The sequence below is a fragment of the Oncorhynchus gorbuscha genome, linkage group LG16 (genome assembly GCF_021184085.1).
Source record: "Oncorhynchus gorbuscha isolate QuinsamMale2020 ecotype Even-year linkage group LG16, OgorEven_v1.0, whole genome shotgun sequence".
In the NCBI taxonomy this organism is placed as follows: Eukaryota; Metazoa; Chordata; class Actinopteri; order Salmoniformes; family Salmonidae; genus Oncorhynchus; species Oncorhynchus gorbuscha.
The window spans coordinates 60352200-60370920 of record NC_060188.1 but is presented as its reverse complement, the minus strand read 5'-3'; the positions used below and the strand labels follow the sequence as shown (position 1 = coordinate 60370920).

The following is an 18721-nucleotide window of genomic DNA, read 5'->3' as shown; positions in this document are numbered from 1 at the left end:
GATGAATCCATGATTGCCGGGTTTGGCTGTTGTAGGCTGTCATTGTAAATAATAATTGGTTCTTCACTGACTTGCTTAGTTAAATAAAGGTTGAATAAAATAAGAAATGTAACTATTTGGCCTGAATGCCAAGTATCACGTCTGTAGGGAACATGGTACCATCCCTACGGTGAAGCGTGGTGGCAGCATCATGTTGTGGGGATGTTTTTCAGCGGCAGGGACTGGGAGACTAGTCAGGAATGAAGAAAAGATGAACAGAGCGAAGTAGAGAGATCCTTGATGGAAACCTGCTCCAGAGCGCTCAGGACCTTAAACTGGAGCAAAGGTTCACCTTCCAACAGGACAATGACTCTAGGCACACAGCCAAGACAACGCAGGAGTGGCTACGGGACAAGTCTCTGAATGTCCTTGAGTGGCCCTGCCAGAGCCCGGACCTGAACCCGATCTAACATTTCTGGAGAGACCTGAAAATAGCTGTGCAGTGACGCTCCCCATCCAACCTGACAGAGTTTGAGTGGCTCTGCAGAGAAGAATGGGAGAAACTCCTCAAATACATGTATGCCAAGCTTGTAGTATCATACCCAAGAAGACAAGAGACTGTAATCGCTGAAAAGGTGCTTCAACATAGTACTGAGTAAAGGGTTTGAATATTTATGTAAATGTAAAAATCAGTTTAAAAAAATACATTTCCAAAAAACAGTTTTTGCTTTGTCAAAATTGGGTATTTTGTGTAGATCGATGAGGGGGGGAAATGATTTAATCAATTGTAGAATAAGGCTATAACAAAATGTGGAAAAAGTCAAAGGGTCTGAATACTTTCCGAATGCATTTCAAGCACAGACTAAACTACAAAGACCCGAGAACTTTTCAGAAGCCTCATAAAGGGCAGTGATTGGTAGATCAAATCAGTCATTGAATATCTCTTTTAAAGGCAGCAATTTCTATCTCGGTAACAATAAAGGTCCTTACTGTTTATTAATTAATTTTTTTAAATGGTTAAAAAGAGACAAATAGCTTATTAGCAAAGAGCAATTTCTCAAGCAAGAATTTCGCCAGGAGTGGCCTGATTGAGGGGCTTAATTGGCCAAGATTATGGGAGGGATATGTAATCTGAAAACAAGCTGTTATTGGAAACTCTTTTATTGGTCTATTAATTTATACTGCCTGGTGATGTCGCCAGGCAGGCCAAAACTCCATCCCACCAAAACAGAATTACATTTCAGGTGGTCTTTACAATCCACTCTTCCACTAAAAGAACATTATCATTTTCACAATTTCATAACCTCATTGTGGGAAATAAACTGACAGAGCTTGAGAAGGATGGGAGAAAATCCTCAAATACAGGTGTACAGATCTTGTAGTTTCAACCTGAAGAATGGTGACGGAGGGGGGATGGCAGCCGTTTTACGGGCACCTAACCCATTGTGCTATTTTGTGTTTTTTTTGCATGGTTTGTAACTTATTTTGTACAATATGTTGATGCTACCTTCTCTTATGACCAAAAAGAGCTTCTGGAAATCAGAACAGCGATTACTCACATCGACCTGGTCGAAGATTTGTTTTTTAATGAGTCTGACGCGAAGAATATAATGTCTAGTTTGAGAAACAGATGCCTCAAAAGTCCTGAACTGACAGCTTCATTAAATAGTACCTGCAAAACACCCATCTCAACGTCAATGGTGAAGAGGCGACTCTGTGATGCTGTCCTTCTAGGCAGAGTTCCTCTTTCCGTGTCTGTTATTTTGCCCATCTTAATCTTTTCTTTTTACTGGCCAGTCTGAGATGGCTTTTTCTTTGCAACTCTGCCTATAAGACCAGCATCCCGGAGCTGCCTCTTCACTGTTGACATTGAGACTGGTGTTTTGCGGGTACTATCTAATAAAGCTGCCAGTTGAGGTCTTGTGAGGTGTCTGTTTCTCAAACTAGACACTAATGTACTTGTCCTCTTGCTCAGTTGTGCACCGGGGCCTCCCACTCCTCTTTCTATTCTGGCTAGAGCCAGTTTGCGCTGTTCTGTGAAGGGAGTAGTACACAGCGCTGTACGAGAATTTTAGTTTCTTGGCAATTTCTCGCATGCAATAGCCTTCATTTATCAGAACAAAAATAGACTGAGTTTCAGAAGAAAGATCTTTGTTTCTGGCCATTTTGAGCCTATTATCGAACCCACAAATGCTGATGCTCCAGATACTCAATTAGTTTAAAGAAGGCCAGTTTTATTGCTTCTCTTTTCACCGTGCTAACATAATTGCAAAAGGGTTTTCTAATGATCAATTAGCCTTTTAAAATTATAAACTTGGATTAGCTAACACAACGTGCCATTGGAACAGAAGTGATGGTTGCTGATAATGGGCCTCTGTACGCCTATGTAGATATTCCATAAAAAATCTGCCGTTTTCAGCTACAATAGTCATTTACAACATTATCAATGTCTACACTGTATTTCTAAACAATTTGCTGTTATTTTAACTTCTTGGTGACGGGGGCAGTATTGAGTAACTTGGATGACTAAGGTGCCCAGGGTAAACTGCCTGCTACTCTGCCCCAGATGCTAATATATGCATATTATTAGTAGTATTGGATAGAAAACACTCTGGAGTTTCTAAAACAGTTTGAATGATGTCTGTGAGTATAACAGAACTCATATGGCAGGCGAAAACCTGAGACAAATCCAACCAGGAAGTGGGAAATCTGAGGTTTGTACACTGCTCAAAAAAAATAAGTGTTCCCTTTAACAACACAATGTAACATCTAAGTCCATCACACTTCTGTGAAATCAAACTGTCAACTTAGGAAGCAACACTGATTGACAATACATTTCACATGCTGTTGTGCAAATGGAATAGACAACAGGTGGAAATTATAGGCAATTAGCAAGACACCCCCAATAAAGGAGTGGTTCTGCAGGTGGTGAACTTCTCAGTTCCTATGCTTCCTGGCTGATGTTTTGGTCACTTTTGAATGCTGGCGGTGCTTTCACTCTAGTGGTAGCATGAGACGGAGTCTACAACCCACACAAGTGGCTCAGGTAGTGCAGCTCATCCAGGATGGCACATCAATGCGAGCTTGGGCAAGAAGGTTTGCTGTGTCTGTCAGCGTAGTGTCCAGAGCATGGAGGCGCTACCAGGAGACAGGCCAGTACATCAGGAGACGTGGAGGAGGCTGTAGGAGGGCAACAACCCAGCAGCCGGACCGCTACCTCCACCTTTGTGCAAGCAGGAGCAGGAGGAGCACTGCCAGAGCCCTGCAAAATGACCTCCAGCAGGCCACAAATGTGCATGTGTCTGCTCAAACGGTCACAAACAGACTCCATGAGGGTGGTATGAGGGCCCGACGTCCACAGGTGGGGGTTGTGCTTATAGGGACATCATCATGTCTCGCTCCATCCACCAACGCCACGTTGCACTACAGACTGTCCAGGAGTTGGCGGATGCTTTAGTCCAGGTCTGGGAGGAGATCCCTCAGGAGACCATCCGCCACCTCATCAGGAGCATGCCCAGGCGTTGTAGGGAGGTCATACAGGCACGTGGAGGCCACACACACGACTGAGCCTCATTTTGACTTGTTTTAAGGACATTACATCAAAGTTGGATCAGCCTGTAGTGTGGTTTTCCACTTTAATTTTGAGTGTGACTCCAAATCCAGACCTCCATGGGTTGATACATTTGATTTCCATTGATCATTTTTGTGTGATTTTGTTGTCAGCACATTCAACTATGTAAAGAAAAAAGTATTTCATAAGAATAGTTCATTCATTCCGATCTAGGATGTGTTATGTTAGTGTTCCCTTTAATTTTTTGAGCAGTGTAGTTTCATTTACTTGATTGCCTATCCAATATGCTGTGTCTATGGGACCAAATTGCACTTCCCAAGGCTTCCAGCAGATGTCAACAGTCTTTAGAAAATTGTTTGAGGCTTCTATTGTGGAAGGGTGTCGAATAAGAGCTAAGTGGACTAGGCTGAGGCCAATCAGTTGTTTACTGCGTGGTCACATGGGTGCGCCGTGCCTTCTTTTTCCTCTAATGAATACGCTATTGTCCGGTTGGAATATTATTGAAGATTTATTATAAAAAATAGTCTAAGGGTCTTGATTGCCCCTTGATTGTAAACATCGTTTGACATGTTTCTACAAATTGTAATGGAACTCTTGACTTTTTGTCTGGATTTGGTGCTCGAGCATTGTGCCTTTGGAATAGTGAACTAAACGCACGAACAAAACAAACATTTCTTGTGGGAGTGCATTCCGACGAAGATCAGCAAAGGTAAGTGAAGATTTATAATGCTATTTATGACTTTTGTTGACTCCACAATTTGGCGGGTAACTGTATGGCTTGCATTCGTGGCTGAACGCTGTTCGCAGATGATTCAATATTGTGCTTTTGCGAAATCTGACACAGTGGTTGCATTAAGAACAAGTGAAAAATGAAAAACATCTCATCAAAGTTTATGATGAGTAATTTATGTTATTTGATGTGGCTCTCCGGATGTTTTGGAGGCATTTCTGAACATGGCGCCAATGTAAACTGAGGTTTTTGGATATAAATATGAACTTGATCGAACAAAACATGCATGTATTGTGTAACATTGAGTCCTGGGAGTGTCATCTGATGAAGATCGTCAAAGGTTAGTGATTTCAGCTTTTTGTGACACCTCTCTTTGGTTGGAAAATGGCTGAATGCTTTCTGTGACTAGTTGCTGACCTAACATAATGATATGTTCTGCTTTCGCTGAAAAGCCTTTTTGAAATCGGACACTGTTGTTGGATTAATGAGAAGTGTATCTTTAAAATGGTGTAAAATACTTGTATGGTTGAGGAATTTTAATTATAAGATTTCTGTTGTTTTGAATTTGGCGCCCTGCAATTTCACTGGCTGTTGGCGTGGTGGGACGCTAGCGTCCCGAACGATCCCAGAGAGGTTAATGGGGAAAAAAGCTTTTCTTTAAAAAACGGGGACATTTCTAAGTGACCTCAAACTTTTGAATGGCAGTGTAGGGGTTCCTTTTGTCCAGGTGTGAAAGGGCAGTGTCGAGTGCAATAGAGAGAGCATAATCTGTGGATCTGTTGGTGCGGTATGCAAATTGGAGTGGGTCTAGGATAATGGTGTTGAAGTGAGCCATGACCAGCCTTTCAAAGTACTTCATGGCTACAGACGTGAGTGCCATGGGTCGGTAGTAATCAAATTTATTTATATAGCCCTTCGTACATCAACTGATATCTCAAAGTGCTGTATAGAAACCCAGCCTAAAACCCCAAACAGCAAGCAATGCAGGTGAGGAAGCACAGTCATTTAGGCAGGTTACCTTAGTGTTCTTGGACTATGGTGGTCTGCTTGAAACATGTTGGTATTACAGACTTGAGCAGGGAGGTTGAAAATGTCAGTGAAGACACTTGCCAGTTGGTCAGCGCATGCTCGCAGTACACGTCCTGGTAGCCCTGCGTCCTTGTGAATTTTGACCTGTACAAAGGTCTTTCTTACATCGGCTGGTGATCACACAGTGTTCCGGAACAGCTGGTGCTCTCATGCATGTTTCAGTGTTATTTGCCTCGAAGCGAGCATAGAGGTAGTTTAGCTCGTCTGGTAGGCTCTTGTCACTGGGCAGCTCTCGGCTGTGCTTCCCTTTGTAGTCTAATTGTTTACAAGCCCTGCCACATCCAACGAGCATCAGAGCTGGTGTAGTACGATTCAATCTTAGTCCTGTATTGCCGCTTTGCGTGTTTGATGGTTCATCAGCGGGCATAGCAGGATTTCTTATAAGGTTCCGGGTTAGAACCCCCTCCTTGAAAGCGGCAGCTCTAGCCTTTAGCTCAGTGCAGATGTTGCCTGTAATCCATGGTTTCTGGTTGGGGTATGTACGTACAGGCACTGTGGGGATGACGTCATCAATGCACTTGTTGATGAAGCCAATGACTGATGTGGTGTACTCCTCAATGCCATTGGAGGAATCCCGGAACATATTCCAGTCTGTGCTAGCAAAACAGTCGTGTAGCTTAGCATCTGCTTCATTTGACCTTTGATTGATCTCGTCACTGCTATAATTCTTGCTTGTAAGCAGGAATCAGGAGGCTAGAATTATGGTCAGATTTGCCAAATTGCAAATGTATGCGTCACTGTGTGTGGAGTAAAGGTGGTCCAGAGTTTGTTTTCCTTCTGGTTGCACATTTAACATGCTGATAGAAATTTGATAAGACGGCTTTAAGTTTCCCTGCATTAAAGTCCCCCGCCACTAGGAGCTCTGCCTCTGGGTGATCATTTTCCTGTTTACTTATGGCGGAATACAGCTCTTTGAGTGCGGTCTTAGTGCCAGGATCAGTCTGTGGTGGTATGTAGACAGCTACGAAAAATACAGAAACTCTAGGTAGATAGTGTGGTCTACAGTTTATCATGAGATTCTCTACCTCAGGTGAAAACCTTGAGACTTCCTTAGATATTGTGCATCAGCTGTTATTTACATCGTCTGCCACCCCTTGTCTTACCAGATGCCGCTGTTATATCCTGCCGATACAACGTATAACCAGCCAGCTGTATGTTGATAATGTTGTTGTTCAGCCATGACTCCGTGAAGCATAAGATTTTTCAGTTTAATGTCCCGTTTTCCACATAGGTCATAGATTTTATTTTCCAAAGATTGCACGTTTGCTAGCAGGATGGAAGGCAGTGAGGGTTTATTCAATCGCCTATGAATTCTCAGAAGGCCCTCCGGACCCTTTTTCTCTGCCTTCTCTTCACGCAAATGACAGGGATCTGAGCCTGTTCTCGGGAAAGCGGTATGTCATTCAAATCATAATGCTGGTAGTTCTGGTGAGTTACCACCACTCTAATATCCAATAGTTCTTCCCGGCTGTATGTAAGGGAATACTCCCATGAAATAGACAAAAGTGAATGGGAACTTATTGGCACCGTACGAAGCATATACACAATGTACAATACCACTCAAATGGACGTCGTTTCATTCAAAAACTTATTGCAAATGCCAAGTGTCACACAGCAAAAATCCAATAGATGGCGGGCGCGCTCCACGGTAAATTTTCATATTCCAAATGCACATCAAGTCAAGACCAAAGGGTAAAATTGAGAAGAAGAAAAAATCTAAAACTTATTGCTCTTAAAGTGCTTTCTGGACCATTTTTAGAAATTCTTTTGATTTTTTTATTTATTTGGTCAATTATACATGTATAAAAACTGTATGAACATACTGTCATATTTCTTTTAATTGTCCATAAGACATATGTTTTGTCCTTTTGCAATATGATTTCATAGGAAGTCAAAAGTCAGTGAACCATTGCCAAATGCCATAAATGTCCAAATGCAATAGGAAAGTATTGAAAGTGCCAAATCAGGATGTTATGTCCATTTGCCATGTACGATCATAGGAAGTCAGTTTACAAACCCAAAGGTCAGTGAACCATGTCCAAATGGCATGTATACTGCCCAAATGATATATAGCACTATGTTAAGCCTTGAATCAACCTAGATGGTCTAATTGTCATGTATGATGAGGGAGCAGTGGGACTGTTGTTTTGTTTATGATTTTTTTTTTTAAACGTCCAAAATGACCAGGGTCGCCCCCTATTGGATGGGCAAAGGTGTGGCGTGCTCCCTACCAAACCGTAGACCCCGTCCCTAAAGGCATTTAAAAAAAGGTTTGTAATGGGTTACCAGGAGCACATTTTTAATCACCAGGCGCACGGCTATCCATTTGCAATGTTTCAATGGGCATTTACCATCACGAATTTGACATGCTCAAAAATACTGCATAAATGCAAAATTGACTGGCCCAATGAACTCAGGATGGTCGGGCAGTGATAGTGGTTCCTCTCCATCGCTCGTTGGGTTGATTTTGTCATGTCCATTTGGTAATGTTTTTTCACTGTTGAATCTTATTGCAAATGTACTGTCCATTTCAAAGTGCGTTTACCATCACGAATTTGAAATGCTCAAAAACGCTAAATTAACTGGCCCGATGAACTCGGGATGGCCGGGCAGTGATAGTGGTTCCTCTCCGTCGCTCGATGGTGACATGAGAGAATTGGGACTTATTACTTTTTGAAAAACGTACAAAATGACCAGGGGCGCCCCCTATTGGGGGCTACCTACCTACCCAACCATGAACCCCTTGCACCCCCCTAAAGGCAATTCTTTTAAAAACATTTTTTTAAATGTGCTCTTGGTAATCTGTTCCGTTCACCAGGCGCACGGCTGTCCATTTGCAATATGTTTCAATGGGCATTTACCATCACGAATTTGACATGCTCAAAAATCCTGCAGGAATGCGAAATTGACTGTCCCGATGAACTCTGGATGGCCGGGCAGTGATTCTGGTTTCTCTCCATCGCTTGTTGGTGTTGATTTCAGACTGACAATTTGGTGAAAGTCTTTACGTTAAGAATTGACTGATTTACACAGGGTTGAATGCAGTGTTTTCAGAATATGCAGGTTGGGTATATCGAAACACCTTCGGGGTGAATTTAACCACTTCCGGTTGCTCCAGGAAGCTTAGAATCAACGTAGGTAGAGCTCATAGTGGCCTGATGAATTGTTATCGAAGACAGGTTCATACGACATTCATAACCCAATTAGGCTCCAGGTTGAATTTAAGGGAGCAGGCAATGTATTCCTATGGGGTGAGATGTCATTGTAATCTGTAATCTGTAATATGCCACACGGTCAAGGTTAGGCTTGCACAGATCGGGAGGACCTTAGGAACATTCCTGTGGTTGAATTGTGCTTCTAACCCTAACGGTTCTCCCGCTGTCACCCAAAAGCACCTGACATTTGGAGCCAGGCTTCATTATGGGCCTACTTTTTCACGGTCGCTGCCTTCAGACCGAGCGAGCTACGGTCAAGCGGGGCATCTCGTTGAACTCGGCTCAGCCGAGAGATTATGGTAATGTCATTGTAGCCTCTGTGTGTCTTTTAAGCCCTTCACTGTGTCACTCCATCCTTGCTGTTTTGTGTTTGTGTGTGAGAGCTTTTCTTTGACATCTGTTGGGAGAAATTACTGATTTACAGTTCGAGGGTTGCCTAATCACACATGAAGTTTTGAAAAGATGTGACCTTTTTAACCCTTTGAAACAGCCCCGATGACCCCAATTTAAGGCACTTCCGGTTGACACAGGAAGCTGAAAGTGAACACATATCCTCTTTGGGGTAGGCTCTTACAGAATTTTGAGTTTTAAGTCTATATTAACTGACTGATTTACAGAGGGTTGAATGAGTGTGATTTCAGAAAATCACAGAAATCTCGCAGAGCTCCGAAACCCACCTTAACAGATTCGTCTGAACACGCCTAACTGGATCTAAGTTTTTTTTTTTTGGGGGGGGGGGGAACATTTTTTTTAGCATCACCAATTGTACATTGTACGATTTCTCTTTTAAATTACAATAGATAAATGGCTGCTTCTTTTTTTCCTGACACCGTTGGTTCATGTACTTTGATGTGAAGCAGTCAAATTAGCGTTCTATTTTCATTTGACCTTTAATCCCAGAAAAATGGCCTTAACTCAAAAAGCGTTGAGTCCTCGACGCCATCTTTTTCGGGGCTAACAGCCCATTAGTCCAAACCTATGCTCACCAAGTTTCGTCTTCGAGGCCTCTTCCGTTTAGGAGAAATAGCCACTTCGTGATTGGTGATGTTGTGTACATTTGCAATAAGATTCCATTCGCCATCTGGTGGAAAAATGACCAAAATTTGAAAAAAGTATCAAACGGAAACCGAAGGTCCGAGAGACTTCGTTCGATGATTTTCCGGAAGATCTGGCCCCGGTGCACGGCCTTGTTTTACAAACATTCGTGGACGTCTAGTAAGGGACCGTACATTTGCCATATGGAGTTTCTCATCGATCATACAGCAAATCTCAAAAAGCGCCCTTCATGTATGTAGTATGACACATTTCCTGAGCTAATAACGTAAAAAAATGGTACATAAGAAAACAAAATACTGCAAAGTCTCCTAAGAGCTAGTCACGATGCTGCCATCTCCGTCGACGCCATCAGTCTCTCCAAAGCAGTGTTATTCAAAGTCGGGATTTGCGACAGGAGAACTGCTTTGGGGTTAGCAAAATTTCAACTACAAAAGAATATTAAGAAAACAGATTATTGTATGGGAATATATACAAATGTTTTTGAGAAAGCCAATTTAAAACATGCAATTTTATTGAGTAAATGTATTTATTTGATTCTTTTCATTTTGATAAGACAGACATTTTCAAGCAGATTTAAGTCAAAACTAACTTAGCCACTCAGGAACATTCAGTCTTATTGGTAAATGACTTCAGTGCAGAGTTGGTGCATGACCCCTAACACCTTGACAAAGCTTGAAAAAGAATATATATATATATATATATTGCAGGTGTGCAAAGCTCTTAGACTTACCCATGAAGACTCACAGCTGTAATCACTGCCAATGGTGTTTCTAGCATGTTACTCAGGGTGGTGAATACTTATCTAATCACTGTAAGTGTCCAAATGTATGTGGACACCTGCTCGTCGAACATCTCATTCCAAAATCTTGGGCATTAATATAGAGTTGGTCCCCCCTTTGCTGCTATAACAGCCTCTACTCTTCTGGGAAGGCTTTCCACTAGATGTTGGAACACTACTGTGGGGATTTGCTTCCATTCAGCCACAAGAGCATTAGTGAGGTTGGGCTATTAGGCCTGGCTCGCATCCGGCGTTCCAATTCATCCCAAAGGTGTTCGATGGGGTTGAGATCAGGGCTCTGTGCAGGCTAGTCAAATCAAATCAAATTTTATTGGTCAAATACACATGGTTAGCAGATGTCATTGCTTCTAGATCTGACAGTGCAGCAGTATCTAACAATTCCACAACAAAACTGAATACACACAATCTGGTAAAGGAATGGGATAAGAATATATAAGTATAAAATATATGGATGAGCAGTGACAGAGCAGCTAAGATGCAATAGATGGTAAAGAATAGATAGTGAAGGATACATTATATACATATGAGATGAGTAATGCAGGATATGTAAACATTTTTAAAGTGGCATTGAAGTGACTAGTGTTCCGTTTTATTAAAGTGGCCAATGATATCAAGTCTGTAGGTAGGCAGCTGCCTCTGTGCTGGTGGTGTCTGTTTTTAACAAACTGGTGGCCTTGAGATACAAGCGGTTTTTCAATCTCTTTCCCAGCTTTGATGCACCTGTACTGACCTCGCCTTCTGGATGGAAGTGGGGTGAACAGGCAGTGGCTCGGGTGGTTATTGTCCTTGGATCTTTTTGCCTTCCTATGACATTGGGTGTTGTCGGTGTCCTGGAGGGCAGGTAGCTTGCCCCTGGTGATGCGTTGTGCACACCACTCTCTGGAGAGCCTTGCGGTTGTGGGCGTTGCCGTACCAGGTGGGGATACAGCCCGACAGGATGCTCTCAATTGTGCATCTGTAAAAGTGAGTGAGAGTTTTTGGTGACTTGCCACATTTCTTCAGCCTCCTGAGGTTGAAGAGGCGCTGTTGAGCCTTCTTCACCACACTGTCTGTGTGCGTGGACCATTTCAGTTTGTCTGTGATATGAACACAGAGGAACTTAACTTTCCACCTTCTCTACTGCTGTCGTGTCGATGTGGATAGGGGGGTGCTCTCTTTGCTGTTTCCTGTCCACAATCATCTCTTTTGTTTTGCTGACATTGAGTGAGAGGTTATTTTCCTGACACCACACTCCGAGGGCCCTCACCTCCTCCCTGTAGGCTGTCTCGTCATTGTTGGTAATAAAGCCTACCACTGTTGTGTCGTCTGCAAACTTGTTGATTGTGTTGGAGGTGTCCATGGCCACGCAGTCATGGGTGAACAGGGAGTACAGGAGGGGGCTGAGAACGCATCTTTGTGGGGCCCCAGTGTTGAGGATCAGTGGAGTGGAGATGTTTCCTACCTTCACCACCTGGGGGTGGCCCGTCAGGAAGTCCAGGACCCAGTTGCATAGGACAGGATCGAGACCCAGGGTCTCAAGCTTAATGATGAGCTTGGAGGGTACTATGGTGTTGAATGCTGAGCTGTAGTCAATGAACAGCATTCTTACATAGGGTATTTCTCTTGTCCAGATGGGATAGGGCAGTGGGATTGCATCGTCTGTGGACCTATTGGGGTGGTAAGCAAATTTAAGTGGGTCTAGGGTGACAGGTCAGGTGGATGTGATATGATCCTTGACTAGTCTCTCAAAGCACTTCATGATGACAGAAGTGAGTGCTACAGGGCGATATTTAGTTCAGTTACCTTTGCTTTCTTGGTAACAGGAACAACGGTGGCCGTTTTGAAGCATGTCGGGACAGCACACTGGGATAGGGATTGATTGAATATGTCTGTATAAACACACCAGCCAGCTGGTCTGCGCCTGCTCTGAGGAAGCGGCTAGGGATGTCAAGTTTTTCCACACATTCTTGACAAATCGTTTCTGTATGGACCTTGCATTTGTGCACGGGGGCATTGTCATGCTGAAACAGGAAAGGGCCTTGCCAAGTTGGAAGCATAGAATCATCTAGAATGTCATTGTATGCTGTAGGGTTAAGATTTCCCTTCATTGGAACTAAGGGGCAAAGCCCGAACTATGAAAAATAGCCCCAAACCATTATTTCTCCTCCACCAAACTCTGCATTCGGACAGGTAGCGTTCTCCTGGCATCACTCCAGAGAACGCATTTAAACTTCTCCAGAGTCCAGTGGCGGTGAGCTTTACACCACTCCAGCCAACACTTGGCAATGTGCATGGTGATCTTAGGCTTGTGTGCAGCTGCTCGGCTATGGAAACCCATTTTATGAATCTCCCGACAAACAGTTATTGTGCTGAAGTTGCTTCCAGAGGCCGTTTGGAACTCTGTAGTGAGTGTTGCAACTGAGGACAGATGATTTTTACCCACTTCAGCGGTCTCTTTCTTTGAGCTTGTGTGGCCTACCACTTCACGGCTGAGCTGTTGTTGCTCCTAGACATTTCCACTTCACAATAACAGCACTTACAGTTGACCGGGGCAGCTCTTGCAGGGCAGAAATTTGATGAACTGACTTGTTGGAAAGGTGACTGTCACATTGAAAGTCAGAGCTCTTCAGTAAGGCCATTCTACTGCCAATGTATGTCTAAGGAGATTGCGTGGCTTGTGCTCAATTTTATACATCTGTCAGCAATGGGTGTGGCTGAAATAGCCAAATCTGCTAAATTGAAGTGGTGTCCACATACTTTTGTATATTAGTGTTGTATTTTTCATTAGCCTTTAAAAAAACAATCTTCCAGAGTATACAGAGTATTTTGTGTAGATTGACATAAATGTTAATTCAGTGGAGATTCATACTTATGATACCCACTGTATATACCATGTGACATTAATACGCTCAAGAGTAATGAAGGCATTGTCAGAGCACATAAATGTACAGTGCATACAGTAGACATACAATGTTTGCTTCCCCAGCCCCAGGCCATTTACTGTAAGGACGTACTGGACATCGAGCAGTTCTCCACGGTCAAGGGGGTGGAGTTGGAGCCCAAAGATGACTCCTTCTACTGTAAAGTGTCCACAGGCAGCGTGTCCATCCCCTGGCAAATGGAGGTCAGAGGTCATACACGCATGCACCAAAAGGAAAAATGACTGCCGTGGTTTGATTTGTCATCAGCCTGTTTTAAAACACTTTTAGTTATTTATTTATCTTCCTATCAGCTATGTCAGACAAAGACACTGGGCAAATCAGCTCTATTTTTAAATGCTTTCACTTCCCTGTCCTATCAAGATGGCCTTCACCTTTATCATACTAATGTGCTGGTCAGTGGCCTGGCAAAAAAACACTTGGGTTCTGCCCCAAACAGCACCATATTCCCTATGTAGTCCACTACTTTTGACCAGGGCTCATAAGGCTCTGGTCAAAATTAGTGCACAATGTAGGGAATAGGGTGCCATTTGGTACGCATCTCAAAGTCCCCTTTACCCTGATATGCCACTTTATCAAACGATTTTAGGTTTGACGTTGCAATCAATGTTGTTTCTTCTGTTTCCAGATGATCGAGTCTGAGTGCTTTCAGGAGCTCAATGTGTTTCACACAGACGGGACAGTTCCCCCGGACCTGGACTGGAGAGGACAGCCCTCGCCACCACCTAAACAAGGGCTGCTGCAGAGGCTCTTTGGGAGACAGGTGAGCTTCTCAACCTTATTAAACAGAAAGCCACAGTATTGTTTGTCATTGACTCTCCATGTTTTTGGCTGTAAGTGTATGTATTCTTATTGACGACTGCGATTTTTTAAATAAACCAGAATACACCTATTTTAGCATTTGTTATGTACTACATAACCCACCATGCACCCACCGTGTAAGATCTCACACCGAGCAGTATGGGTACTGTAGTACATCATGCTCCTGAAGCATACATATTGGTGTCCTGTCTATCTATGCTCTAATGTTTCCCTCATTAACTTCTTATTGGGCCTGCTGATAAATCTGTTCTGTATCACCCCCTGTCAGGACTGTTGTGGGAACTGCAGCGACAGTGACGAGGAGCCCACCAGGCTGTGACTGAGCTCCCTCCAACCAATTACACCAAGGATCTCATTTGTTTACAAATTTTGCACATTTGTATCTTTAAGATAGTTCTATATAAATATTGGAATGTATATTTTCAGTATATAGCCATAAAGTCCATGTCATTTAAATGTAATCATTATTCAGAACCCATCATAGGAGGCAACAACAGGTAAGCCTAACACTGCTGTGGTCACCCCCCCCAAATCTGTTGATAGTGTTGTCAGCTTTTCTTTCTCTTTTAAAGTGTTGACCGTGCTCGGACTGTGTTTCTGAATGGGGGATGAATGAAAAGTGTACGTCCACAACTATTTTTATATTTATATTTTATTTTTATTTACTTAATGTAATTCTAGGCAATCAAATTAGGAATGTTGTGTGAACTCTAGGCTTAAAGGAAATGGAAGACTAAGGTGAACTTTTGGTATGAGGTGATACATTATGTACATTCTAGGGTTCAATCTAGAGACACTTGATATAAACCAAATAGATATGACTAAACACTGCATATGTAAGTGCAAACAAGTGTATAATTTGTGACACTCGCGTCCGAAGTGTGTCTTCCAATGAATCTGAGTTTAGGTAGAAAGCATGTTAGTTCCCAACCATATTATGAGCTAGAGAAGTGAATTGACAAACAAAAAAAACTGCATTGTAATACAGTAATTCAGTTGTAAGAAATGACCTTTTTCGTAAGACGTGGATAGCCGAGAATGGCCTGGAGTTTCCTCTACCATGACATCCTCTAGATGGCTACACGTTTGTCACGGAGCACTTGAGTTTAATTAAGCGATGCACTTATGACCAAACCGGTTTGTTTTCATCCTCCAAATATTTTTTATGGTTAATTCCTTCCCATTTAAGGTTCCTTTGATAGTTTATGCTACTCTATATAATTACCATATTTTATCAAATCTAACAAAGCTGTCTCTCTCTCCCTCCCTCTGCTGAACCTCATGTGTTCCTCTGCATCGTATAACTCAGTGGGATTCTCCTTGTAAATGTGGGACTATAATAGGACTGAGGGACTGAGCTCCCTGACAGACTATGGGACTATGGTATCACCCTCTGAACCCTCCTTACCAGAGACTCTATCAGACTGAGGAAGAAGGTTCAAAGGGGAGGGGTCACCGAGAGGTCAAACCATCTCAATGTAAAGCTCAGCACTCCGACGGAAATTGGAAGAGACTCTCAAACTCCTACCATCCCCGTCTCTCATTATCAAATCATGTTATCGTATGTGATTCTCAAATTAACTTGCCTACATTCCAGTCTATACCGTACTGTACAGTGTAAAGTTATGCTACTTTTGTTTATTTTGCAATGTTTTTTTACCGGTGTAAAGTTACAACAACAATAACAGTTCCACCATGAAACTAGAATAGGACTGAAAGTAAGATGAGTATGATTTCTCTTTACAATGTGCTCCTGAGCCAAGCTTACACACTGAGAGGGAGGGCTTCTGTCTGTCTGTCTCTGCATCCATGAAACACCTCTGACACTTTCTTTTTGCAATGCACTGACGTTTTTTGTGTGGGCACGCATGTATCACCATAACCACTAGACTCTGTACCCACTTGGCACAAATTGGTTAAGTCAACGAATTGTGATGTGGAAAATACATTGGATTTGAAAAAAGTAATCAACTGTTGTAATTTCAACCACAGGAATATATCATAACCAATTTTCAAAATATGTTGAATTTATACCTTTTGAAACATCAGATCTTCAACGTAATATCCACTATAAGAAAACAACTGTAGGGGGTGGTTCTACTAAGCGAACATATGGAATTGTTTTAAGTTAGCTAAATGATCCATCATTTGACTATTTGATTTGAAATTTTAGGACCCCTGTAGGTTTCCCCCCTTGATTTTGGCCTTCACCACTATAGTGCATTGAGTATTGCATTCATACGTGGGAAAACAGACATAAGGAATAAGGTTTTGATGTGTCTGTTCTATTTATAGGAGATATAAGAAAGCTCAGGAAATATTTTTGTTTTTTCAACACACATTTAACCCCTATTATTGTTGGCACAAAACTACCTCCAACCTTCTGTTCATTTTTTAAAACTGGTACTGGTTTACATTCAGACCAGTCCTGTGACACTTGTGGGGATCATAGAGCAAAACCAGTGTGTTTAATCTTTCCATAGAGTTGTTATATTCCTTAGTAAGCCAAACCGTTCAGACGTTTTTGTAAGAAGACAGATTTCTGAGATGTGTCCTGGTCTGACAAACAGCACCGTAGCTCTGCCATTTTCTACTGCAGTGGCGGGAGGCAGACATAGGCGGATAGAGATGCAAAAAAACAGAAACTGATGGATTTTTTTTGTTTGTTAATTAGATTGACGCACTTAAGGATTTTTTTTTACCATGCCCTGCTAAACTTTGATATTTGTCATCAACTGTTACTAATGTCCTATTGTGAGAATGATTGTTGATATATTCACCGTTATCAAAGTCAAGGGTAGGTTTAACAGAGCAAATGAAATATGACCATATATCATCAATGATGATATTTAGGCCTATATAGCATTTAAAGTCATCAACCGCTATTGTTTCAATTCAACACACGATTCAAGCTTTGGTTGATTTCAAATGGAATCTACAAGTTAGTAAAATATAAAGTTGGATTCATGTCTCCATCTCAACCGAAAATGTAAGTTAAACAATGACTAAATTAAATCAAATTGTATTTAAAGTGCATTTAATGTTATCTGATTTAGCCCTATTAATTCAAATTGTAAGTATACATTTGTAGACAAACTGGAATTAAAGCCAGATAGTGGCACGGATGAAACTAAGGACACATCTCCTTCATATGTCTATTTTTGGTTGTTGACAACCAAGCACAATTAAATATTTTTGCAATACAGTAAATATCCTATTAACTTGTCGATCAGTTAACAAATTAATTGTGTGATTCAGGTCTCCATGTCAACAGAAAATAGAAGTTAGAGAATAGATTTAAGCCAATGGCTCAGATGGAACTATACAAGCAGCAGATATTTCCTTTAAATGTTTATTTGTTTGCATTGTCAACCAAACAATTATATTTATTTTGTAATACAGTAAAATGAGTATCACATCCCTGGCCACATTGAGGTTACTGTAACAACAAATGTCTTATGTAATCATAAAAAGTGTGCATGTTCAAGTTAGCATGCAAATGTCGCAGGTCTGTGGAGATTTTCTTGCCTGGCTACCCAAACCCTTTGCTCCAGCCAAACGCAACGCCATGCCCTCAAACGTTAGTTTATTTCAATGAGTCTGGATCTGAGTACCTCCCAGACAATTTCTAGAATTCTCAACGTTGAGCAAAGTGGGTACCCACGTAGGCATGAACTGGTTAAATCAATGTTGTTTCCACGTGATGTTGAATTAACGTGGAAAACTGAGTGGATTTTTCACCCAACTTTTATTCTAAATCCAATGACATGGTGAGATTTGGTGTGGAATTCACATTAGTTGACAACTCAACCAAATGTAACTCAAAACTAGATGTTGAACTGATGTCTGTGCCCAGTGGGTAAGGTACTGCTCATGATGAGTGAACATGCTACTGTACTAAAGGGTGTTCTCTGAACGTTCTCTGAATGTCAGGAGGATGTCTAAATCTCTGTTAGTTTCCCAAGCCCAACAGGAGAGCACTAAGCAACAGGCTTTGACAGTGGGTATGAGAACAGTTACATTTTACCAAACACATACTTAATTTTTACCTCAGTAAATACAGTAGAGTACCAACAATTAAAGCACTGAAAAGGATGAATACAACATAAGTCAAAGTACAATATACACTACATGGCCATAAGTATGTGGACACCCCTTCAAATTAGTTGATTCAGCTATTTCAACAACACCCATTGCTGACAGGTGTATAAAATCGAGCACACAACCATGCAATCTCCATAGATAAACATTGGCGTTAGAATGGCCGGGTGAAATCGCCGGGCACCATCATAGGATGTTACCTTTCCAACAAGTCAGTAAGGACATTTTTCTGCCCTGCTAGAGCTGCCCCGGTCAACAGTAAGTGCTGTTATTGTGGAAAGCCGCGAAGTGGTAGGCCACACAAGCTCACAGAATGGGACCACCAAGTGCTGAAGCGCACAGCGCGTAAAAATCATCTGTCCTCGGTTGCAACGCTCACTACTCAGTTCCAAACTGCCTCTGGAAGCAACGTCAGCACAATAACTGTTTGTTGAGAGCTTC

The 18721-nt window shown here is 42.0% G+C and overlaps 1 protein-coding gene across 1 annotated transcript in view; it reads left to right on the top strand.

The window, feature by feature from the left end:
- grk6 (G protein-coupled receptor kinase 6) overlaps positions 1-17400 on the top strand; it is a 55884-nt gene extending 38484 nt beyond the window's left edge. The window contains exons 14-16 of the mRNA XM_046307561.1: positions 13405-13542; positions 13986-14120; positions 14448-17400. Of these exons, the coding sequence (XP_046163517.1) occupies positions 13405-13542; positions 13986-14120; positions 14448-14498 (324 nt within the window). The 3' untranslated portion in view covers positions 14499-17400. The remainder of the gene's footprint in view (positions 1-13404; positions 13543-13985; positions 14121-14447) is intronic.
- Positions 17401-18721: the final 1321 nt, after the last annotated feature.